This window comes from Hemiscyllium ocellatum, chromosome 32 (genome assembly GCF_020745735.1).
Source record: "Hemiscyllium ocellatum isolate sHemOce1 chromosome 32, sHemOce1.pat.X.cur, whole genome shotgun sequence".
In the NCBI taxonomy this organism is placed as follows: Eukaryota; Metazoa; Chordata; class Chondrichthyes; order Orectolobiformes; family Hemiscylliidae; genus Hemiscyllium; species Hemiscyllium ocellatum.
In genome coordinates, this window is record NC_083432.1 from 50,621,710 (window position 1) to 50,648,045 (window position 26,336).

At 42.4% G+C, this 26,336-nt stretch overlaps 1 protein-coding gene across 1 annotated transcript in view; it reads right to left on the minus strand.

Annotated features, from left to right (window-relative positions):
• LOC132830958 (zinc finger protein Aiolos-like) overlaps positions 1-26,336 on the minus strand; it is a 203,648-nt gene that overhangs the window by 72,862 nt on the left and 104,450 nt on the right. Inside the window, exons 3-4 of the mRNA XM_060848921.1 lie at positions 24,292-24,546; positions 20,126-20,293 (exon numbers count right to left, since the gene is read on the minus strand). Coding sequence (XP_060704904.1) covers positions 20,126-20,293; positions 24,292-24,546 — 423 coding nt within the window. The remainder of the gene's footprint in view (positions 1-20,125; positions 20,294-24,291; positions 24,547-26,336) is intronic.

Below are 26,336 nucleotides of genomic sequence, written 5' to 3' on the forward strand. Positions count from 1 at the left end.
TGGACATTGCTGGCTGATCCAGTATTTATTCAGGGTGCATGGACATTGCTGGCTGGGCTAGTATTTATTCAGGGTGCATGGACATTGCTGGCTGATCCAGTATTTATTCAGGGTGCATGGACATTGCTGGCTGGGCTAGTATTTATTCAGGGTGCATGGACATTGCTGGCTGATCCAGTATTTATTCAGGGTGCATGGACATTGCTGGCTGGGCCAGTATTTATTCAGGGTGCATGGACATTGCTGGCTGGGCTAGTATTTATTCAGGGTGCATGGACATTGCTGGCTGATCCAGTATTTATTCAGGGTGCATGGACATTGCTGGCTGGGCCAGTATTTATTCAGGGTGCATGGACATTGCTGGCTGAGCTAGTATTTATTCAGGGTGCATGGACATTGCTGGCTGATCCAGTATTTATTCAGGGTGCATGGACATTGCTGGCTGAGCTAGTATTTATTCAGGGTGCATGGACATTGCTGGCTGATCCAGTATTTATTCAGGGTGCATGGACATTGCTGGCTGATCCAGTATTTATTCAGGGTGCATGGACATTGCTGGCTGGGCTAGTATTTATTCAGGGTGCATGGACATTGCTGGCTGATCCAGTATTTATTCAGGGTGCATGGACATTGCTGGCTGGGCTAGTATTTATTCAGGGTGTATGGACATTGCTGGCTGATCCAGTATTTATTCAGGGTGCATGGACATTGCTGGCTGAGCCAGTATTTATTCAGGGTGCATGGACATTGCTGGCTGAGCCAGTATTTATTCAGGGTGCATGGACATTGCTGGCCGGGCCAGTATTTATTCAGGGTGCATGGACATTGCTGGCTGATCCAGTGTTTATTCAGGGTGCATGGACATTGCTGGCTGGGCTAGTATTTATTCAGGGTGCATGGACATTGCTGGCTGATCCAGTATTTATTCAGGGTGCATGGACATTGCTGGCTGGGCTAGTATTTATTCAGGGTGCATGGACATTGCTGGCTGATCCAGTATTTATTCAGGGTGCATGGACATAGCTGGCTGATCCAGTATTTATTCAGGGTGCATGGACATTGCTGGCTGGGCCAGTATTTATTCAGGGTGCATGGACATTGCTGGCTGGGCTAGTATTTATTCAGGGTGCATGGACATTGCTGGCTGAGCCAGTATTTATTCAGGGTGCATGGACATTGCTGGCTGGGCTAGTATTTATTCAGGGTGCATGGACATTGCTGGCTGATCCAGTATTTATTCAGGGTGCATGGACATTGCTGGCTGGGCTAGTATTTATTCAGGGTGCATGGACATTGCTGGCTGATCCAGTATTTATTCAGGGTGCATGGACATTGCTGGCTGGGCCAGTATTTATTCAGGGTGCATGGACATTGCTGGCTGGGCTAGTATTTATTCAGGGTGCATGGACATTGCTGGCTGATCCAGTATTTATTCAGGGTGCATGGACATTGCTGGCTGGGCCAGTATTTATTCAGGGTGCATGGACATTGCTGGCTGGGCTAGTATTTATTCAGGGTGCATGGACATTGCTGGCTGAGCCAGTATTTATTCAGGGTGCATGGACATTGCTGGCTGGGCTAGTATTTATTCAGGGTGCATGGACATTGCTGGCTGATCCAGTATTTATTCAGGGTGCATGGACATTGCTGGCTGGGCTAGTATTTATTCAGGGTGCATGGACATTGCTGGCTGATCCAGTATTTATTCAGGGTGCATGGACATTGCTGGCTGGGCCAGTATTTATTCAGGGTGCATGGACATTGCTGGCTGGGCTAGTATTTATTCAGGGTGCATGGACATTGCTGGCTGAGCCAGTATTTATTCAGGGTGTATGGACATTGCTGGCTGAGCTAGTATTTATTCAGGGTGTATGGACATTGCTGGCTGAGCCAGTATTTATTCAGGGTGCATGGACATTGCTGGCTGATCCAGTATTTATTCAGGGTGCATGGACATTGCTGGCTGGGCCAGTATTTATTCAGGGTGCATGGACATTGCTGGCTGAGCCAGTATTTATTCAGGGTGCATGGACATTGCTGGCTGAGCTAGTATTTATTCAGGGTGTATGGACATTGCTGGCTGGGCCAGTATTTATTGCGCATTCCTAGTTGCCCTTGAGAGGTCAAAGACTGGTTTCTTGAACTGCTGTGGTCCTTGGAGTAGGAACACCCACAGTGCCATTAGGGAGGAAGTTGCAGGATTTTGAGGAAGTCACATTAAAGGAGTGGTGATGTAGTTCCATGTCAGGATTGTGCATGACCTGGAGGGGATCTTGCAGGATGTGATGTTTCAGTGTGATCGGCTACTTGGCCCTTTTAGGTGGTAGAGGCTGTGAGTTTGGAAGAGTCTAGTGGAGGTGACTTGGTGAGTTGCTGCAGCGCATCTTGTAGATGTCACTGTGCTGCCACTAAGAGTTGGAGGTGAAAGGAGAGGGTATCAAAGTTATGGATGGGGTGCTAATCAAACTGGCTGCTTTGTTCTGGATGGTTTCAAATTTGTTGAATATTGTTGAGCTACACTACCAAGTGGAGAGTATTCCATTACACTCCTGATTGATGTCTTGTAGATGGAGTGAGGAGGTGAATTACTCACTCAATTTTTAGCCTCTGACCTGCTCTTGGAGTGATAGTATTTATATGATTGATCCAGTTCAGTTTCTATTCAATGCTAGCTGACATGATGTTGACACTCAGGCATTCAGCAATGCTAATGTCATTGCATGCCAAGCGGCTATTGTTAATTCAGACATTGCCTGGGACTTGTGTGGCATGAATGTTACCTGCCACTCATCAGCCCTGACCAGAATATTGTCCAGGTCTTGTAGCATTTGGACATGGATTGCTTCAGTATATGAGGAAACTGGTATATGAGGTACTGGACATTTTACAATCATCACAGAACATTCCCGTTTCTGAACTTGTGATGAAGGGATGGTCGTTGGTAGAGCAGTTGATGATGATTGGGCACTTCTCTGAGGAGCTGTTGCAAAGATGTCTTGGTCCTATGATTACTGACCAACAATCACAACCATTTTATTTTGTAAAAACTAAAAGAATTGTGGATGCTGGAAATCAGAAACAAAAGCTCAAATTTCTGGAAAAGTTCAGCAAGTCTGGCAGCACCTGGAGAGAGAAATCACAGTTCTGAGGCTCACTGGACCTGAAGCATTAATTCAGATTTCTCTTCACAGATTTTGCCAGGCTTGCTGAACTTTCCCAGCAATTGTTGTTTGTGTGACCATTTTTTTGTGCCAGGAATGATTATAACCAGTGAACAATTTCCCCCCGATTCCTCATGACTCCAGTTTTGTTAGGGCTCCTTAATGCCACACAGGGTCAAATGCTGCCTTGATGTCGAGGGCTCTGAAATTCAGTTGTCCATATTTGGACCAAGGTTGCAATGAGATCAGCAGCAGAGTGGGCCTGGCAGAACCCAAACTGAGTCAGTGAACCATTATATTCCCTTCCAAATGTCATTTGATAGCACTCTTGACAACCCCTTCGATTGCTCTGTTATGATTGAAAGTAGACTGATGTAGTAATAATTGGCCATGTTGGATTTGTTCTGGTTTTTTATGCATGGGAGAAAGCTAGGCAATTTTCCACAGTGTTGGGAAGATGTCAGTTTTGGAACAGTGCAGTAACAGCTTGACTGGAGGCATGACAAGCTTTGAAGGACATGGCTCCAGTATTATTGCTGGATGTTGTCAGGGCCTGTAGCCTTTATATATCAGTTAATCTTGTTATTCTTTGACGTGGACTGAATGAAATTAGTTTAAGACTGGCATCTGTGATGTTGGAGTCCTCTGGAGGAAGCTATGATAGCTCAACCACTTTGCATTGCTGGCTGAAGTTTGTTGTCAATGTTTCAGCCTTGTCTTTCACACCAATGTGCTGGCCTCCCCCATTGTTGAGGATGGGGACATTTGCACAGCCCTCACCACCCATTGGCAGCATAACTGTCAACCTTTATTCATGTGACTGGATGCGGAAGGGGCACAGAGCTTAAATCACTTGATAGCTGTGGGATTACTTAGCCCTGTCTATTACATGCTGCTTACATGCAAGTAGTCCTGTGTTGTAGCTTCATCAGATTGATGTCTTGTTCTCTTTTAAACCTGTGCCTGGTGTTAGTCCTAATCTGCTCTCTTGCACTGTTCATTGAACCAGGCTTGATGGTAATGATAGTGTGTAGCATATGCCAGTGCACAAGTTCAGATTGTGGTTGAATATAATTCTGCTGATGCAGATGGCACACAGAGCCTCATAGGTGCCAAGTTTTGAGTTGTTAGATAGTTTAGGAGTGATAGAGTCATACAGCATGGAAACTGATCCTATGATCCAACTAATCCATGCCAACCGAGTCTATTCTATTTAGAATGGAAGTAGGCCATGGTAGTAGGAGTATTCTCATTGTGAAGACAGGACGTTATATCCACAATGACTGTGCCATGGTCACTTTGAGTTATGCATCCATCTATGACAATATAAGTGACAAGTAGATTGCTAAGGACATGGTCAAGTAGACATTTCCCTATTGTGGCTCCTTCACAACCTGCTGCAGATCCAGGATTGTAGCCACATCTTTTAGCTCTCAGCCAGCTTGGTCAACAGTGTGTTGTCAAGCCAATCTTAGTGATTGACATTGAGGTTCCCCACCCAGAGTACACCCCTGGTCCTTACTACCTTCAGTGCTTCCTTCAAGTGGAGTTCAACATGATTCATCAGCCGAGGGGGAATACAGGTGGCAATCAGCAGGCGGTTTCCTTGTTCATGTTTGACCTGATGCCATGAAATTTGATAGGGGCTGGAGTTAATGTTGAGGGCTCCGCAGGCAATTCCCTTTCCAAAAATGCGCGATGATCTTCGGCAGGTCTGTCATTCCAGTAAGACAGATCATACCCAAGGATAGTGATAGAAGGTCGAGCACATTGTAAGGTATCCCACGAGTATGACTATGAAAGGCTGTTATAGAGTCATTCTGTCATAGTTGCCATGGTCTCACTGTTTGCAGCAGTCAGTAATGCTCGCTTGGAGTGATACATGAGGTAGTCCAAAGTAGACTGACTGCCGGGCATTTTGCCATAATTTTTTGTTCTTTGATAAAATTCAAATACAAAAATTCTTCAGCGACAAGGTAAATAACATTTTCTACATACAGGTAAAAACAATGACTGCAGATGCTGGAAACCAGATTCTGGATTAGTGGTGCTGGAAGAGCACAGCAGTTCAGGCAGCATCCGAGGAGCTGTAAAATCGTCCACATCCTGCACCTCTGCCCTCAGACCCCACCCCTCCAATCATAACAAGGACACTACGCCCCTGGTGCTCACCTTCTCCCCTACCAACCTTCGCATAAACCAAATCATCCGCCGACGTTTCTGCCACCTCCAAAAAGACCCCACCACCAGGGATATATTTCCCTCCCCACCCCTTTCCGCCTTCTGCAAAGACCGTTCCCTCCGTGACTACCTGGTCAGGTCCATGCCCCCCTACAACCCACCCTCCCATCCTGGCACCTTCCCCTGCCACGGCAGGAACTGCAAAACCTGCGCCCACACCTCCTCCCTCACCTCCATCCAAGGCCCTAAAGGAGCCTTCCACATCCATCAAAGTTTTACCTGCACATCCACTAATATCACTGATTGTATCCGTTGCTCCTGCTGCGGTCTCCTCTACATTGGGGAGACTGGATGCCTCTTAGCAGAGCGCTTTAGGGAACATCTCCGGGACACCTGCACCAATCAACCACACCGCCCCGTGGCCCAACATTTCAACTCCCCCTCCCACTCTGTCGAGGACATGGAGGTCCTGGGCCTCCTTCACTGCCGCTCCCTCATCACCAGACACCTGGAGGAAGAACGCCTCATCTTCGGAACACTTCAACCCCAGGGCATCAATGTGGACTTTAACAGTTTCCCCTTCCCCCACCTCACCCTAGTTCCAAATTTCCAATTCAGCACTGTCCCCATGACTTGTGCTATCTGCCTATCTTCTTTTCCACCTATCCACTCCACCCTCTCCCCATCCCCGATTTATCACCTTCATCCCCTACCCCACTCAACTATAGTACTCTATGTTACTTTCGCCCCACCCCCACCCTCCTCTAGCTTATCTCTCCACGCTTCAGGCTCTCTGCCTTTATTCCTGATGAAGGGCTTTTGCCCAAAATGCCGATTTTACTGCTCCTCGGATGCTGCCTGAACTGTGCTCTTTCTCTACATACATACATGTCGTGCATCTTTATGCTATCTCAATGACTCATGTTCTGTGAAAATCTGCAAAGTATCGTCAAAATTCTAACTGGAGTTTAATAAGTAATGTAGTGTGCAGTGATCTGCTGATGGCCAGACCTTTTGGGGAAGGTGCAAAGAAGGGAACAATTTTACACATTTCTGCTGCACAGTTAACTGAACGGTAGCATATGTGACAGCCTTGGAATATGAGCTTGGTCACAGAATGGCATACAGTTAAAAGGATCAAACAAGAGCAAAGTATTATTGCATAAATAGCAGAGGAGGAGGTAACTGTACTGGTTCTTTCTGATTTTCTGTTTCTTTATGTTGTATTGTTAATTACCCACACATTACAGTATATGCCTTTGTAGTGGAGGTGACAATGTGAAACTTTCCGCTGTGCAGATGAGGTGATGAATCAATAACACGGCTATAAATTGCTAAACCGAGAAGTTGGCAGCAACAAGGAGTATCAGATGTGACCATCTGATATGTTAGGATATGACTAATAAAGATATTTAGACTGAGGCTGCGAACTTCAGTTATGGGGAGAGATTGTAGAATTTAGGACTGTGCTCCTTGGAACAAAGAAGCCAAACGGTGACTTCATACAGTCTTTCAGAAGTTGAGATTCTGATAGGGCAGATTGAGAAAAATAATTTCCTCTGATGAGTGGGTGAATAAAGAGAAGTTGTAGATTTAATTTTTTTTAAAAATTCATTCACAAGAATTGGTGTCACTGGCTAGGCCATCATTTACTGCCTAGCTCTAATAGGCTTGTCAAGGTGGTGATGAGTTGCCTTCTTAAACTTCTGAAATCCATGTGGAATATATATAGCCACAGTGCTGGCAATATAGCTCCAAATCAGGATGGCGGCTTGGAGGTGAAATTGCAAGTGTTGATGTTCAATGCACGTGCTGTCAATATCATTCTAAGTGCTAGAAGATGTGAGTTTGGAAGATGCTGTTGAAGGAGCCTGGGTAATTGCTGCATTGCACCTCGCAACTGGTATACACTGCTGCCTTGGTGGTGGAGACAGTGAATACTGAAGGTAGTGATAGGTTGTCAACCTAGTGGCCTGTTTGTCCTAAATGCTGCTGAATGTCCTGAACGTAACTTGAGCTACACTCATCTAGAGAAGTGGGGAATATTCCATTATGCTCCTGATGCTGGAAATCAGAACAAAAACAGAGAGTGTGCTGGAGAGAAACATCTGTCAAGAGAAAACAGAGTTAATATTTCAAATCCAGAACTGACAAAGGATCACTGGAGCGAAACGTGAATTCTGTTTTCTCTCTACAGATGCTGTTAGAGTTGCAAGGCTTCTCCAGTACTCTGTTTTTGGTGCACTCCTGAATTATGCCTTGTGGACTGACTTTGAGGAGTTAGGAGATAAGTTACTCACCACAGAATTACTGGGAAAAGATCAGGATGGAAGGTGGATGTAATATTTTCACTGAATTATTGAGATCTACAGCAGTCTCCCTGAAAAGTGGTGGAAGCTGATTTCAAACAATTTTAAAAGTGAGTTGGGCTGGTACTCAACAGAATCATTAGAAATTTACAGCACAGGGGAAGATTATCTCCTTCCTAGCTTTGAAAGCAACATGCCTTTTGCATGTAGCCATATAAATATTTTTCTCTTCATGTTGTCTCTGGTTCTTTTGTAATCACTTTAAATGGAGTCTTCAGTCAATGGGAAAAGAATCTCCCCATCTACCCTGTCCTGACGCTTCAGGATTTTGAAAATATGACAAATCAACAATTGCATATTAATTATTATCTCATCCTTCCCTTTCACCTTCAGTATAAAATAAAAAGTGCAAAAAAAAAGATCAGCAGGTCTGGCAGCATCTGTGATATTTCAGTTCCAAAGAAGAGTCATATTGAACTTAAAACATTAACTATGTTCCTCTCTCCACAGATCTTAAGAACAAAGATCAATAATACAGTACAGGACCTCAAATTTTCCTTTTATTGTGCACTGATGTTTTGCTGCATTCCAATTATAAAAAGTGGGCGGCACAGTGGTTAGCACTGCTGCCTCACAGCGCCAGAGACCCGGGTTCAATTCCTGCCTCGGGCGACTCTCTGTGTGGAGTTTGCACATTCACCCAGTGTCTGCGTGGGCTTCCTCCGGGTGCTCCGGTTTCCTCCCACAAGCCAAAAATGTGCAGGTTAGGTGGATTGGCCATGCTAAATTGCCCATAGTGTTAGATGAAGGGGTAAATGTAGGGGAATGGGTCTGGGTGGGTTGCGGGTCGGTGTGGACTTGTTGGGCTGAAGGGCCTGTTTCCACACTGTAAGTAATCTATTCTAATCAGGATCCGGCCCTTCAGCCCTCCAAGCCTGCACCGACACATTTTGCCCTTCCATATTAAAACCGTCTTCACTTACAGCATCCATATCCCTCTATTCCCTTTCCTATTCCTGTATTTGTCCAGGTGCTTCTTGAAAGCTGCTATTGTGTCCGCTTCCACCACATCCTCTGGCAGCGCATTCCAGGCACTCACCACCCTTTGTGTGAAAATCTCTCTTTTAAACTGCTCCCCCTGCCCCGGAGCCTGGGCTTGTATCCCCTAGTTATTGACCCCTTCACTCTGGGGAAAAAAGTCTCATACTTTCCACTCTATCCATGTCATTCGCAGTCTTAAACTTCTGTCAGGTCACCCCCTCAACCTCTTCCTAGTTGACAGTGACAACAAACCTTGTCTATCCAACCTTTCTTCATAGCTAAAATCCCCTAAACCAGGCAACATCCAGGTAAACCTTTTCTGTACACTTTTCCCTGCTGGGAGGTTTTTTACAGGCCTCTGCAGAGTTCCAAGGATGTGGAGGAGAGGGTCGGCAAAACGATTCTGGTTAGATGTGAAAGAAATAGGGTGGTCATTATGGGGGACTTTAACTTTCCCAACATTGACTGGAGATGCTATAACTCTAGTATGTCAGATGGATTAGCTTTTGTCCAATGTGTGCAGGAGAGCCGACAAGAGGGGAGGCCACACTGGATCTGGTTCCTGAACCAGGCCAGATGTTTAATTTAGTGGTAGATGAGCACTTTGGAGACAGTGACCATAATTCGGTTATGTTTAGTTTAGCGATGGAAAGGGATAGGTACATACCACAGGGCAAGAGCTATAGATAGGGGAAGGGCAATTATAATGTGATTAGGCAAGACTTAGAATGCATAGAATTGGGTAGAAAAATGCAGGGAATGGGGACAATTCAAAATGTGGAGCTGATTTCAGGAATAGATACTGCGTGTCCTTGATATGTATGTCCTTATCGGGCAGGGAGGAAGTGATAAGGTAAGGGAACTGTGGTTTACAAGAGAAACTGCATGTCTTGTTAAACGGAAGAAGGAAGCTTTTGTGACGTTGAGACAAGATGGTTCAGATGAGGCGATGGAGAGTTACAGATTAGCTAGGGAGAATTTAAACACACAGTTAAGAAGAGCAAAGAGAGGACATGAGCAGTCTTTAGCAGGTAGAATAAATGAAACCCTAAATGAAAAACTATGTGCGGAATAAAAGGATAACTAGGGTAGGAATAGGGCCAGTCAGACAGAAGTGGGAAGTTGTATGTGGACCCTGTGGAGATCGGAGAGGTGCTAAATGAATATTTCTCATCTTTTTTCACTCAGGAAAAGGAGAATATTGTAGCGAGGAAGAATGAGATACAGAATATTAGACTAAAAAGGATCAAGGTTAGTAAGGAAGAGGTATTTTCAATTCTCGAAGGAGCGAAAGTAGACAAGTCCCCTGGGCCAGATGGGATTTATCCGAGGATACTCTGGAAAGCTAGGGAGGTGATGTTGGAGCCTTTGGCCTTGATCATTGAGTCTTCATTGTCTACAGGTTTAGTACTAGAGGACTGGAGGATTGCAAATGTTGTGCCCTTGTTCAAAAAGGCAGTAGAGATGACCCAGGTAATTATAGACCAGAGCTTTATTTCTGTTGTAGGAAAAGTTTTGGAAAGGATTATAAGAGATTGGATTTATAATCATCAAGTAGCAACAATTCGATTGCAGATAGTCAACATGGTTTTGTCAAGGGCTGGTCATCTCTCACAAACCTCAGTGAGTTTTTTGAGAAGGTGGATGAGGGAAGGGCAGTTGGCTTGGTGTACACGGACTTCAGTAAAGCCTTTGATAAGGTTCTACATGGTAGGCTATTGGAGAAAATGGAGAGGCGTGGAATTGAGGGTGATTTAACAGTTTGGATTGGAAACTGGCTTTCTGAAAGAAGGCAGCAAGTGGTGATTGATGGAAAATATTCAGTCTGGAGTCCAGTTACTAGTGGTGTGCCATAAGGATCTGTTTTGGGACCACTGCTGTTGGTCATTTTTATAACTGACTTGGATACAGGCGATGGGTGAGTAAATTTGCAGGTGACACTAAAGTCGGTGGAGTAGTGGACAGTGTGGAAGAATGTTACAGGTTGCAGGGGGACTTGAATAAACTGCAGAATTGGCTGAGAGGTGGCAAATGGAGTTCAATACAGATAAATGTGAGGTGATGCACTTTGGGAAAAATAACAGGAAGTCAGAGTACTGGGTCAATGGAAAAATTCTTGGTAGTGTGGATGTGCAGAGGGATCTTGAAGTCGATGTACACAGATCCCTGGAAGTTGCTGTGCTGAGGTTGATAGTGTTGTTAAGAAGGTATATGGTGTGTTAGGTTTTATTGGTAGAGGGATTACATTCCAGATCCATAATATCATGCTATAACTATATAAAACACTAGTGTGGCTGCACTCGGAATATTGTGTCCAGTTTTGGTTGCCTCATTACAAGAAGGATGTAGAAGCATTGGAAAAGATGTAGAGGAGATTTACCAGGATGTTGCCTGGTTTAGAGGGAAGGTCTTATGAGGAAAGGCTGGGAGACTTGGGTCTGTTCTCATTGGAGAGAAGAAGACTAAGAGACGATTTGATACAGACACACAAGATGATCAGAGGATTAGATAGAGTAGACAATGACAGTCTTTTTCCTAGAATGATGATGTTAGCTTGTACGAGAGGGCATAACTACAAATTGAGGGGTGATAGATTTAAGACAGATGTCAGAGGCAGGTTCTTTACGTAGAGAGTAATAAGTGGGTGGAATGCCCTACCTGCCAATGTAGTCAACTCAGCCATATTAGGGAGATTTAAACAATCCTTGGATAAGCATATGGATGATGATGGGATTGTGTAGGGGAATGGGCTTAGATTAGTTCACAGATTGGCACAACATCGAGGGCTGAAGGGCCTGTTCTGCGCTGTATTGTTCTACGTATCCTCTCACAAGTATTCACATCCTTCTGGTGGTGTGGTGACCCAGAACTTTAAGCAATATTCCAAGTGTGACGTAACTAAAGTTCTATAAAGCTGCAGCATAACTTGTCTATCCTTGTACTGCATGCCCCTTCCAATGAAGGCAAACATGCCATAGGCCTTTTTACTGCTTATCTACCTGCACTGCCACCTTCAATGATCTGTGGATCTGCACACCCAGATCACTCTGCAAATTAATACTCCTAAGGTTTCTGCCACTCGCTGTATAATCTCCATCTGTACTTGACTTTCCAAAATGCATCACTTCAAACTTGTCCAGATTAAACTCCAACTGATATTTTTCTGCCCATGCCTCCAAGTGATTTATATCCTGCTGTGTTCTCTGACAATCCTCCTAACTATCCGCAACTCCACCAATTTCTGCATTGTCCGCAAACTTACTAATTAGACTAGCTACATTTTCCTCCAAATCATTTAAGTAGGCCAGGAACAGCATAGCTCCCAGCACCGATTCCTGTGGAACACCACTAGTCACAACCCTCCATTCCAAAAAGCACTATTCCGCCACTACCCTCTGTCTTCTATGACTATACCAGTTCTGTATCCATCTTGCCAGCTCATCCCTGATACCATGTGACTTCACCTTTTATACCAGTCTGCCATGAGGGACCTTGTCAAAGGCTTTACTGAAGTTCATATAGAGAACATCAACCACTTTATGCTCATCAACCATCTACATCACCTCCTCAAAAAAAACTCAATTGAGTCAGTGAGGCACGACCACCCAAACCCCCACCCCCACCCCCACCCCCCCAGCAAAACACCTTGCTGTCTATCACCAAGAAGTCCATTTGCTTCTAAAAGCGTATAGATCTTGTTGCTGAGAATCATTTCTAATACCACCAGTGTGAGGCTCACAGGCCCATCATTTCCTGGATTATCCCTGTTACCCTCCTTAAACAATAAGACAATGTTGGCCATTCTCCAGATCTCAGGGACCTCACCTGTGGCCAAAGAGGCTACAACGATTTCTGTTAATGCTCCAGCAATTTGTTTTCTTGCCTCATTCAAAATTCTGGGATAGATCCCTTCAAGGCCCGGGGACTTAACTACCTTAATACTTCTTAAGACACATAATACTTCTTCCTTTTTAATAGCAACCTGTCTTAGAAATTTGACACTCCCTTCCCTGAGATCATCCTCCATCAGTTTTATTCTCTTTGATGAGTACCAACACAAAGTATTCATTTAGGACCTCATCGACCTCTCTTGGCTCCGCACATAGCTTCCATCCTTTGTCCTTGATGGGTCAACCCTTTCCCTGTCTACCCTCTTGATTTTTATACTGTGAGACATAATGAGCTTCTCCAGCACTTCCTTTTTTTACTTAAGATCTCCAGCATCTGCTGTACCATGCTTTCATTGCTCTGCCAACTACAATGATTTTTGCACATATACACCTGGGTCCCTCGGCTTCTACACCTGCATTAAAATTGTACATTTCACATTATGATCCCTCTGCTTTTCCTCCTGACCAAAATGGATCACTTTTTACATGTTTCTATTCACCGATAAATGTAAGTTTAGAAGGTTTATGTTTAGAATCAATGATGATCGGCCATAAGACTATAAACAATAGGAAGAGGAGTAGATTGTTCCGCCCCTTGAACCTGCTTCACCATTCAATCAGAGTCTCACATTCACTTTCCTGAATTTTCTCTGTAAGCTTTGATTCTCCAATGGATCAAAAATCTATCTACCTCAGCCTTAAATATACACAAGAACTCTGCTCCCACAGATCTCTTTGGCAAGGATTTCCAAAGACTCTCAACCCTCTGAGAGAAGACTCTAATCTGAAACTCAGTCTTAAATTGGTGCTACTTAACTGAGGCTATTCCTTCTTGTTTGAGACTTTCCCATGAGGAGAAATATCCTCTCAGCATTTATCCTGTCAGGCTCCTTAACAATCCTGCAAGTTTCAATGAGATCACCTCTCATACTTCTAAATTCTAATAAGTCAAATCACAGCCCGTTTAACCTTTACTCCTAAAACAATCTTCCATACCGTGGATCATCCCAGTGAACCTTCTCTGAACGGCTCCAATTAAATAAGGGGGACCAAAACTGTTCACAATACTCCAGATGTGCTCTCACCAGCATCTTGTATAGTTGCTGTAATGCTTTCCTACTCTGATACATCAACACCTTTGAAATAAGGATCAACATTCCCTTAGCTTTCTTCATTATCTGTTGCTCCTGTGTGTTAGCTGTCTGTATTTCTTGCACAGGTACCCATAAGCCCATTGTATTGCAAATTTCTGCAGCTTTTCTCAATTTAAAAAAACATTTTCTTGTTCTTCTTTCCAATTCCATATGCTCCAATTTTTACCTTGAACCTCTGCTGCGGACCTTACAAAATATTTTCCGGAAGTCCTTACAGACATCTTCCATAGACATTCCCTTAAGCACCATGCTATGTTTCTCTTCATAATCTCAACTAAGTTTGTCAAAAGTAACCTGACAATCACAAGTACACCTTGTTTCTCTATGATCAATTGAAAACCTGCCCAAGTACTCAGTCATTCTCTCCAGTAACCTGACCACAAACTAAAAAGTCTGAAGTTACTGGTTTCACCGTCTCTTCTTTTTTTAATTCATGGAGTACCATTTTCCAACCTAAAAACACAATTTTTAGATTGAAAATTCTGTAGAAAATTATAACAGCTATATTTACATGATCCTCGTCAAGCTTATTTTAACAAAAAGGGAAAATGAATTTAGGTTTGCTCACTGAGCTGGAAGGTTCGTTTTTATGAACAGCAAGCAAACCTACATCCAGAATCTCAATCTTCCCAAAATTCGCTAACAAAGGGAAAATCCTAGAAATACTCAGACGATTTGGTAACATTTGTGGAGAGAGAAACAAGATTTCAGGTTTGATGATTCTGAAATGTTGGTTAAATAATTTCTTTCAATTTCTCTAAACAGCAGAGTATTTCCAACATTTTTTACATTTATTTCAGGTTTAAAACCTCTGCAGTATGTTAGCACTCATTCTAATAGTCTGGGTGGTAACCATCAGGTCTTGCAGACTTGTCTATTTTAAGTCTTTTAGCATTTATAATTTTTATTAAATTATAAGGTTTAATGGGTCCATATTTTAACACTTTCTTGGTACATTTTTAGAACTCTTTGCTTTTGGCTTTGATATTGAACCATTCTAAATGTTTTTGTTTCAGAAAGTCAATTTTGTGCCACTTGAGATTTTAATTCACTGATATTAAAACCATGAAGTTACAAGTACAGCAAATTAATTTTATAAAGCTAGATCACGAAAAATACAATTTCTGGAACGATAATTATTGTTTTCTATTTTGATAACAGAATAGTAAAAGTTAAATTTACACTTGAAAGGCTACTACAAATAAGAAAAATTAAATGATTTACTAACATTTTGGTTAAACACAAGGAAAGGGATAAAGAAGAACAAAGAAAATTTACAGCCCAGGAACAGGCCCTTCGGCCCTCCAAGCCTGAGCTGATCCAAATGTACTGTCTAAACCTGTCGCCCAATCCCTAAGCATCTGTATCCCTACTCATGCATCTGTCCAGACACATCTTAAATGAATCTACCGTGCCTGCCTCTACCACCTCTGCTGGCAACATGTTCCAAATGCCCACCACCCTCTGTGTGAAGTACTTGCCGTGTGTATCCCCCTTAAACTTTCCACCTCTCACCTTGAAAGCATGACCTCTCGTTATTGAATCCTTCACCCTGGGAAAAAGTTTGTCTTTATCCACCCTGTCTATAACCTTGGTGATTTTGTAAACCTCAATCAGGTTCCCCCTCCCCAACCCCCAATCTCCTTTTTTCTAATGAAAACAAATCTAACCTACTCAACCTCTCTTCATAGCTAGCACCTTCCAAACCAGGCAACATCCTCGTCAACCTTCTCTGTACCCTCTCCAAAGCACCCACATCTTTTTGGTAATGTGGTGCCCAGAACTGTACACAGTATTCTAAATGCAGTCTTGTACAATTTTAACATGACTTGCCAGCTCTTATACTCAATACCCCGTCCGATGAAGGCAAGCAAACTACATGCCTTCTTGACCACTCTATCCACCTGGTGCAGCAACCTTCAGGGTACAATGGACCTGCACTCCCAGATCTCTCTGCTCATCAACCTTTCCCAAGGCTCTTTTTTTTTAGATTAGATTACTTACAGTGTGGAAACAGGCCCTTCGGCCCAACAAGTCCACACCGACCCGCCGAAGCGCAACCCACCCATACCCCTACGTTTACCCCTTGCCTAACACTACGGGCAATTTAGCATGGCCAATTCACCTGACCCGCACATCTTTGGACTGTGGGAGGAAACCAGAGCACCCGGAGGAAACCCACGCAGACACGGGGAGAACGTGCAAACTCCACACAGTCAGTCGCCTGAGTCGGGAATTGAACCCGGGTCTCAGGCGCTGTGAGGCAGCAGTGCTAACCACTGTGCCCTCTTCCATTCATTGTATAATTCACTCTAGAATTAGACTTGCCTAAATGCATCACCTCACATTTGTCTGGATTGAAAGCCATCTGTCATTTTTCCGCCCAATTCTCCAGTCTATCCATATCCTCCTGTATTCTCTGGCAGTCCCTTATGCTTTCTGCCACTCCACCAAACTTTGTGTCATCTGTAAACTTGATCATACCAACAGTGCCCTCTTCCAGATCATTTATGTATATTACAAACAACAGTGGCCCCAATACTGACCCCTGTGGAACACCACCATTCCTGAAGAAGGGCTCATGCCCGAAACGTCGACTCTCCTGCTCCTTGGATGCTGCTTGACCTGTTGCGCTTTTCCAGCAACACATTTTCAGCTCTGTAGAACACCACTGGTCACCTTTCTCCATTTCAAGAAACTTCCTTCAACTACTACTCTCTGTCTGCTGTTGCTCAACCAATTCTTTATCCACCTAGCTGGAACACCCTGCACACCATGTGACTTCACTTTCTCCATTAGTCTACAATGGGGAACCTTATCAAACGCCTTACTAAAGTCCATGTCTATGACATCAACAGTCCTTCCTTCACCTAACAACTTGGTCACTTCCTCAAAGAACTCTATTAAGTTGGTAAGGCACGATCTCCCCCACACAAAACCACGTTGCCCATCAGCGATAAGCTCATTCCTTTCCAAATATAAATAGATCCTATCTCTCAGTACCCTCTCCAGAACTTCCCCACCACCGACGTCAGGCTCACTGGTCTGTAGGTACCAGGAATATCCCTACTACCCTTCTTGTACAGGGGGACAATATGAGCAACCTTCCAGTCCTCTGGCACCTCACCTGTATTTAAGGATGCCACAAAGGTATCTGTCAGGACCCCAGCTATTTCCTCTCTCTCCTCCCTCAGCAACATGGGATAGAGCCCATCCGGTCCTGGGGATTTGTCCACCTTAATAACCTCTAGCCTACCCATCACATTTTCCCTACTTATGCCAACGTGATCCAGCCTAATCAAACTTCTATCTCTAGTCTCAACATTCATCATGTTCCTCTCCCCAGTGAACACTGATGCAAAGTAATCATTCAGAATCTCACCCATTCTCTCAGGTTCGACACACAGCCTTCCTTCATTATCTTTTAGTGGACCAATCCTTTCTCTAGTTACCCACTTGCTTCTTATATAAAAAGAAAATGCTTTGGGATTTTCCTTAATTCTGCTAGCTAAAGCTATTTCATGACCCCTTTTAGCCCGCTTGATTCCTCGTTTTAGACTTGTCCTACTCTTCCGATATTCCTCCAGGGCTCGTTCTGATCTTAGCTGCCTAGACTTTATGTACACTTCCCTTTTCTTCTTGGTCAGTCGTACAATTTCTCCTGTCATCCACGGTTCATGAATCTTGCCCTTCTTACCCTTTGCCTTCAACGGGACATGCCTATCCTGCACTATCTTTGAAACCTCCCACATCTCAAATGTAGACTTCCTTTCAAATAGCTGTGTCCAATCCACATTTCCCAGCTCCAACCTAATTTTGATATAACTGGCCTTGGCCCAGTTTAGCACTTTTCCCTTAGAGCCACTCTCTTTTTTATCTACGAGTATTATAAAACTTACAGAATGGTGGTAACTGTTCCCAAAGAAATCCCGCACCACAACTTCTACCAATTGTCCTGGCTCATTCCCCAGTATCAGGTCCAGTATGGCCCCTTCCCTCGTCGGACTATTGATATACAGCTCTAGAAAACTTTCCTGGACGCTTCATACAAATTCTATTCCATCCAGATGTCTGACACTAAGTGTATCCCAGTCAATGTTGGGAAAATTAAAATCTCTCATCACCACCAACCTATTGCCTCTACATCTATTCGTAATCTGTTTACCTATTTGTTCTTCTACCTCACCCTCCCTGTTGAGAGGCCTGTAATACAGCCCCAACAATGTAACTGCACCCTTCTTATTTCTCAGCTCCACCCATAATGCCTCACTACCCAAGATCTCCATAGTTTGCTCCTTTAGCACAGCCATGATATCATCCCTGACCAGCAATACAACTCCACGCCCCCTTTTACTTCCCTCCCTGTCCTGTCTGAAACGTCTATATCCTGGAACATTTAGTTGCCAATCATCATGCTCTTCCTTCAATCAAGTCTCTGTGATGGCAATAATGTCATACTTGCAGGCATCAATCCAAGCCCTAAGTTCATCTGCCTTACACACTACACTCCTTGCATTAAAGTAGATGCACTTCAGGCCACCAGTTCTTTTGCACTCACTTGCTCTCTACCTATTCCTCCCTTTATTAATGCTATCTTCATAATTCTTACAGTCTGCAGTCTTCACCTCGCTGCCTACTTGTTTTCTCTTCTGGTTCCCAGTCCCCTCCTACGTTAGTTTAAAACCTCCCCAACAGCAGTAGCAAAAACTCTCCCAAGGACATTGGTTCCGGTGGTTTAGATGTAGACCATCCATTTTGTAATAGTTCCACCTTCCCCAGAACCAGTCCCAATGTCCAACAATAGAAAAACATAGAAAAATACAGCGTAGTACAGGCCCTTCGGCCCTCGATGTTGCGCCGATCCAAGCCCACCTAACCTACACTAGCCCACTTTCCTCCATATGCATATCCAATGCCCGTTTAAATGCCCATAAAGAGGGAGACTTCACCACTGTTACTGGCAGGGCATTCCATGAACTCATGACTCGCTGAGTAAAGAATCTACCCCTAACATCAGTCCTATACCTACCACCCCTTAATTTAAAGCTATGGCCCCTCGTAATATCTGACTACATACGTGGAAAAAGGTTCTCATGGTCAACCCTATCTAAACCCCTAATCATCTTGTAAAATGTTATAACTTTAAGGCAATTTTCATACAAGTAGTATATTGATTTGCAACAGACTCAGTGAAAAGGCATTGATCATCAATACAAAGGAGGAGAATGTGATGCTGAGATGGGAACAAGTAATTGATATTTCACAAAATGTCCACCAACAGCACTGTCTGATCAGTAATGTGGCACAGAGTGGTAACGGATGGCTCAGTTATAATACAGATTGGCCCCTTTCTGGCATATTTCTGAGAAATTGTTTTATTTTACTTGTAAAGCTGTGCCAGATCAAAAACAAAGAACTGCAGATGCTGGAGATGTGAAACAAAAATAGAAATTGCTGGCAAAACTCAGCAGGTCTGGCAGCATTGTTGGGGAAAGAAAGCAGAATTAACATTTCAAATCCAATGACTCTTCATCAGTTCTGAAGAAAGCTATTAGAATGTTAAAGTTCACAAGTCCAAATCCTGACCAAAGTATATTGTTTCATTGATTAGGAGACAGTAAGGACTGCAGATGCTGGAAGTCAGAGTGAATGGACAGGATGTTGCAGAAGCTATAGTTTTATTGCACTGAATTCGACTTGGTCAACCAGGCAAAAGTGAGAAATTAAAGTACAAAAATGAACCTGCCTGATTCCTAGTGGTAGATGTGCTAAGCTATGAGGAAATAAATTGACTTTCAGTTAGGATAGTGGAAGTAAATGCTCTGAAATAATTGAAGAGCAATTGGATTGTGCATTGGGAGCAACTTAGTTTTTTCAAATGGACGAATCATAATGAACTGCGTAGTCTTCCTTGTTCACAATAATCACATGAAGATACTGAGAAACTGGATAACGTTTGAAACATTCAAAGTTGATCTATACAAGTAGTATAGTTGAACAGGTTGTAAAGGTCATTGCAAATTACTCTGAAAAAAAACTAAACATTAAGTCAAACATTCAATAGGTGATCATTAATAACATTTTCTGTTTCTTTTGATGAGTCCTACATCACTACAGAGAAATATAACTTTAATCAGCATTTTCCAAACAAACCTGGCAGTCAGACAACAAAAAAAATCACTGAAATTTACTGTTCTGACAAACATTTTACATATCTTCTTGAAATTATAATTTTATAAATATGAAATAGTTTGATATCTTCTAGCCTATTTCCTCAAATGAAGCTTGCATGCAAATCATGACCTTTACTCATACTTCTTGGAACTCGATCTGAAACAATGTCAAAATTTTTGATGACGCTAAATAATTGAATTCACTGATCAACTTACTGGAATGTGTACGCAGGTGACCTGACAGAGCGTCTCTGCGTCGACAGGCATAATTACAAAGGTGACATTTGAACGGCTTCTCACCAGTATGAAGCTTTATGTGGCGCAAAAGATTGCCTTTCTGAGTAAAGGATGCTCCACACTGATTACAATGAAATGGCCGCTCACCTGCAAAAGCAAGAGATTAAAGTAACAATTAACAATTTAAGCAGTTCAACCATATTGCATACAAAAGCATTCATGTAATTTTGGCGAGGAGGGGGTTGGTATGGTGAGGAACAGATTGTTCTAGAGCGTATCATAAGATCACAGTACCCCCTTGTGCTAAAGTCTTTCATGAAAAACAAAGTTAAAAGTCACACAACACCAGGTTATAGTCCAACAGGTTTATTTGGAAACGCTAGCTTTTGGAGCACTGCTACAACAACCTGAAGAAGAAGCAGTGCTCCGAAGGCTCGTGCTTCCAATAAATCTATTGAACTGTAACCTGGTGTTGCATGATTTTTAACTTTGTCCACCCCAGTCCAACACCAGCTCCTGCAAATCATGAAAAACAAAGAAAACTCAAAAATGTGAGAGAAGTAGTTGCTGGCCAGCTACTAAAGGTAGTTTCAGCAGCTGCTCCTGCTGGAAGTGCACCTTCTATGATTTCCCACCTGTCCACTGTTAAAACACAATGAACGTGTGCCTGAGCACCTGACATATCTGTGACATGCTATGTGAATGTTAAACATGAATCCTCTAATAAAATTTAAAGTGATGACCAGGAACATGTATTTGGCACTGAACACCTTGAACTAGATTGCATGGACAAATTAGGAGTAGGCCATTCTGGCTGTCAAGCCTGTTCCGCCACTCTAGTCTCTCAGCTGATCTGCTATGTTCCAAGTTCCACATTCCCATCCATTCCAGACAACCTTCAAGTCCCCTGGCTAACAAGAATCTCTCTCTCTCTGCTTTAAAAGTACTCAATAATCCTTCCTCCAGGAAGGAGGGAAAGGAGTTCCAAAGTCCCACAACCCACTGAGAAAACATTTCCACTTATCTCCGTAATTGAAGGATGACCCCTAATTTTAAAGCATCGCTCCCAGTAAATGGCATCGCTCCCTGTAAACGGCCTCACTGACATCAGGAAATGTCTTTTCCACATCCGCTTTCTCAAGACCATCCAGGATCTTACCAAAGACCAATCAAATCAACCCTCGCACTTCTAAATTCCAGTGGAAACAAGTCCAGCCTGTTGAATCTTTCCTCATATGACAACCCACTCATTCCAGGTATTAATCCAGTGAACCTCCTTGGAACCACCTCTGATTCATTACAAGCTTCCTTAAACAGAGACCAAAATTGTGCACAGTATTTAAAGATGTGACCTCACCACTGCAGTGTATAATTGAAGCAAATGAACTTGAATTGCTGAATGTAGCTTCCAGCTAGGACTTTATGCTGACTTCCTCAATCTATTCCATAAAGGAATGAATGTCTCATGAGGCTCACATTAATGTTGAGTAACAGGCATCATTTCAGTAAAGTCTAACTTTTTAAATTTTAATGGTGTGTTAAAGTGAGATCCAACTTGTTGGAAGATAAGAAACAAAACAATAGCCACAATTTTCCAGGGCTCTTGAAAAATCCTTAGAATTCCAGGGATAAATTTTGAGCACTTCAATGATCCTAAAACTTAGTGATAGTGCTTTACAAATTGCAAACAGCCTTGTTCAATGTGACTACTTTTCACTACTCACAGCTAGATGGCAGAATTCTGAACATCTGTAACAACGATTTTTATGATTAAATTACCTCAGAGCCTGGGTTTACCTCCAACTCAACTCACATTACATGTGCCAAAGGTAATACCCAACAGTACAAGGAATTTTAAACAGCATGTTCTGAGAAAGTACTGGGGAAAGTGATTAACATGTGTGTACAAATAAATCTCACAAATGTTTTTCCTTTTCTGACAGAACTTCCAAACCTTATGCAGCTGAACAACCAAAACAAGGTATTGTTGTAAATAACAGATCAATTCATTCAGAAAGAAAAGTGCTATGCACTGTCTAAGAATATGCCTGATAGAGACAGATTTAATTTAGGCAGTCAAAAAGGAACTGGATTATTATAGTCATAAAAGATCTACCACAGAAAACAGCCCTTCAGTCATTACTTCCACGCAGGTTGTAAACAACCCTTAATCCCATTTTCCAACACTTGGTCCATAGCCATATATGGCAACTGAACATCTAAATATTCCTTCAATGTTATGAGAGATTCAATCTTACAAGCAGCGAGTTCCAGACTCCACCACCCTCTCGGTGAAAATGTTTTTCTTTTCATCTCCTCCAAACCTTCTGTCCCTTACCTTAAATTAATGCACCCCCCGCCCCCCTCAAAACCCAGTCACTGACCCTCCATCAAGGGGAAACGTTTCTTCCTGAACATACTACCTATGCACGAGATAATTTTATACATCTTGATTATGTTTCCTCTAAGGAAAACATCCCTAGTCTGTCCAATCTTTCTTCATAACCAAAACTGTCCAGTCTAGATGGCATCCTGGTAAATCTCCTCTGACTTTGTCCAGAGCTATCACATAATGTCAATTCCAGAAGTGCACACAATACTCTAGCTGTGGCTTAACCAACATTTTATATAGTTCAACCATAACATTCCTGTTATTTAACTCTGTGCCTTGGCTAATAAAGGTAAATATAGCATAGACCTTCAGAACCGCTTTATCTACCTGTCCTGATTCTTTAAGGGACTGCTTTACATGTACACCAAGGTCCCTCTGATCTTTGGAACTTCCTTTGCCTCGTTTGTCCTGCACAGGTGCACCACCTCACAGTTATCCAAATTGAATTCCAGTTGTCACTGATCAGCCTATCTGACCAGTCCATGTATATCCTCTTGTAGCCTAAGGCTTTCCTCCGCACATTTACCATCACACCAATTTTGGTAGGGAATGGTATTGGATGAATTGCACCTTTGGAGGGCCAATATAGACACTACAGTTCAAAATGCTTTCTTCTATGTTGTAGCCATTCTGTAAACCTATAGTCAACTATATAGAAAGGGATGTGAGCTACAGATTCTGGTTCCTTAGAGTCCACATCTGAAAATTTGAAATGTCAGTTGGTTTTTACAATATTTCAATCACATTACTCTCTTTGCTAAGCTTCATTTAATATTATTGTAGAAATGTATTGATAATTTTTGTAACTATTATCAAATACTGAATAGATTCAGTGTTGCTTAAGCTTCAGTTTAAGTCCTCCTGTAAATGTCAACTGGATTGTTAGGAAACTGGATGATTTGCACTTTTAAGTTTCTAGAAATGAACAAATCTTCCAATTTGTATAAATGTAAGGGGAAAATGAAGTTCACATTCTGTTGCAACACAGTCTCATTGGACACTCATGGCATCACTAAGCATATCTCCTATTGGCCAATTGTGCACATGGTACGTGCAACAACTGGCCAATGAATGAGTACCTGATTACTTGTCAATTGTGACAAGGACACCAGTAAAGAATACATATTCCATTGGTGGATTGTTCAAACATTATCTTTTAATATGCATCTATCATGGAACAGTACTTATAAGAGTGCATGTTTCAGTAGCCATTGAGCACTGTCATCAGGAAATTCAACTTTGACTAAAAGTTATGATACTTCACTGAAAACAGTAAAGTTGCACTAGTCCTACCAGGCCATAGTACTGCTGTCTCATTAGAGAGACACAAATGATGGTGATTTAACCTGACAGTCATTATGTCTCAGGTGTGCAAAAAGGGTGATAAGGAGAATCCTTCATGGTTACCATAGCTGGTGTGGGAACTGAAACCAAGCTGTTAGCATCGCTCTACATCACAAACTGAGCTAACCAATGCTGCTAAGTAGAGGTTAAAACTGTAGAATATTGTACTGACAATGTCTATAGAGAATGCAAAGCTCAAACTCTCTCTCTCACCCCACCCTCAGCATTTAAGCACTCATAAAACATATTACAGGTTAAAAAGCCCTGTATTCAAGAGATAAAACAATTATATATTAACTAAAATAGCACTGAAGTGTGATATTTGTTTAAATGTTATGCATTTAAATTGGTTCCACTGTAAAATGCATGGATTATTGTCTTGTACTGTAAATTTAGTAACACCAATTACCAGTGTGGCTTCGCTTGTGTACCATGAGGACATTTGGCCCAACACATGACAGTCCACAGATATCACATGTCAGTTTTCCATTAGATGCTCTAATACCATCGGCTGAAGTTGGTCGATTGTTGAAATGATCCCCGTCATAGTTTTCACTTTCCAGCAGGTTGCTGTTGGTTCCTCCAAACTCTTCAGCATGATACCCTTCCTCCCTTAGAGCAAGAGCTTGTTCACTCTCATCATAATCAGGTTTTACTGCATCTGCTGTACGACACACAATAACATAACTGTTAGTTCAATCTTAGAGAATAATATTGTGTCAAAATGTACTTACTCCTTTTTAATAATATTAATTTCTCAATAAAAAACTTAAAACCGTCATAAAACAATTAAATTAGTAATAATTACTCCATTTACTTAAGACAAAATATAACTGAAGGGTGTTGAAGAAGGATACAGATAGGCATAAAAACTTGGTGAAGGTGAAGGATGTGTTCACAAGAAAATTCAAGCTTGTAACAAGGAAAATATTTATAAGGTATCATAAGCTATCCATTTTGCTGTGTGCCTCAAAAACCTGGATAATAAGTAAACAGCTAAGGAAAAAATAGAGGCCTTTGAAATATGGCAGCTAAGATGTAGATTTAAAATTCTAGTTACAGACAATAAGATAAACAAAGAGTCACTCGAAAAGTAAATGTCAGTGGCTGGGTCATTTGAACAGAGCTACAGAGATCTCTGCTCTCAAGGGCAATGTGGAGGACAGCAGAAAGAGTGGTCAACCGAGACTTAGGGGCATCACAAAGTGGTGCAGATGAACTACTGAGGATGCGTAGGACAAACAGCAAATCCTCTGGTAGAAGAGTACCCTTTAACAATTACAATAAAACTGATTCAGCCTGTAATCTGAGCCATTGTGATTTTACAATATCCAGCAGGTGAAAGGTAGACTGGAAAAATGTAAGCAGTAAATTGGCATTCTGAATATTCATCTTAATTTCAATTAAGCAAACAGTCCTAAAGAGGACTTTGTTCTGTAATGAATTTAGACAATGGTATTTCACTTCTTGTTTGTGAATTCCAATCATGCCTAGTTGGTTGAATTAAAGTTTCCACCATCTGCTAACCTGAACAGGACAATGACTAATTTAACATCACATTCTCAATCCAATTCTATTGTATGAATATCTTCACAAGGATGTCAGAAAACAATCATTAGTCATCCCAACTGGTTATAAACAGAAGTGTAGCTAAGTGACATATAAAAGGACAGGCTGGTCAACACAATAACGCAGTGCACATTCAATGGTGCACAGTCCCAAGGCAACAGAGGACAATGCTCATGTTTTCCACATGGAATTACTCGCTTCAGCTGTGATGCTGTGGGATTATCCTGAATGAAGACCAAGGTGAAATGACATCAGTCAATCCCTAGTGGTTCGTTAAGGAATCTTGGCCGTTTTCTGGAGCAATGTCAGTGCAAACCTGGGAGTGGGCAGTCACCCAGCAACTTGTTCTCTTTCTAGATTAGAGTGGTGCTGGAAAAGCACAGCAGTTCAGGCAGCCTCCGAGGAGCGGGAAAATCGATGTTTTGGGCAAAAGCCCTTTATCAGGAATAGAGGCAGAGTGCCTGCAGGGTGGAGGGATAAATGAGATACCTTTCCACCCTGCAGGCACTCTGCCTCTATTCCTGATAAAGGGCTTTTGCCCGAAACGTCGATTTTCCTGCTCCTCAGAGGCTGCCTGAACTGCTGTGCTTTTCCAGCACCACTCTAATCTAGAATCTGGTTTCCAGCATCTGCAGTCCTTGTTTTTACCAACTTGTTCTCTTTGTCAGAATTAATGCAAGACCTATGAAGAACAAGAACACAGTCTAATATCTTAAGAAGTTAAGAGACTGACAGAAAAACTTAATTATAAACTGAATAAATTATGTGTCAAAGGAAGGTCCCAAAAGTGACCTAGGTTTTCTTCAATTGAGTTTGTAAAAGTTAATTGTAGCTCGTACTCCTGATTTGTCTCATCTCCCATGCCAGAATTGTGGGCAGCACGGT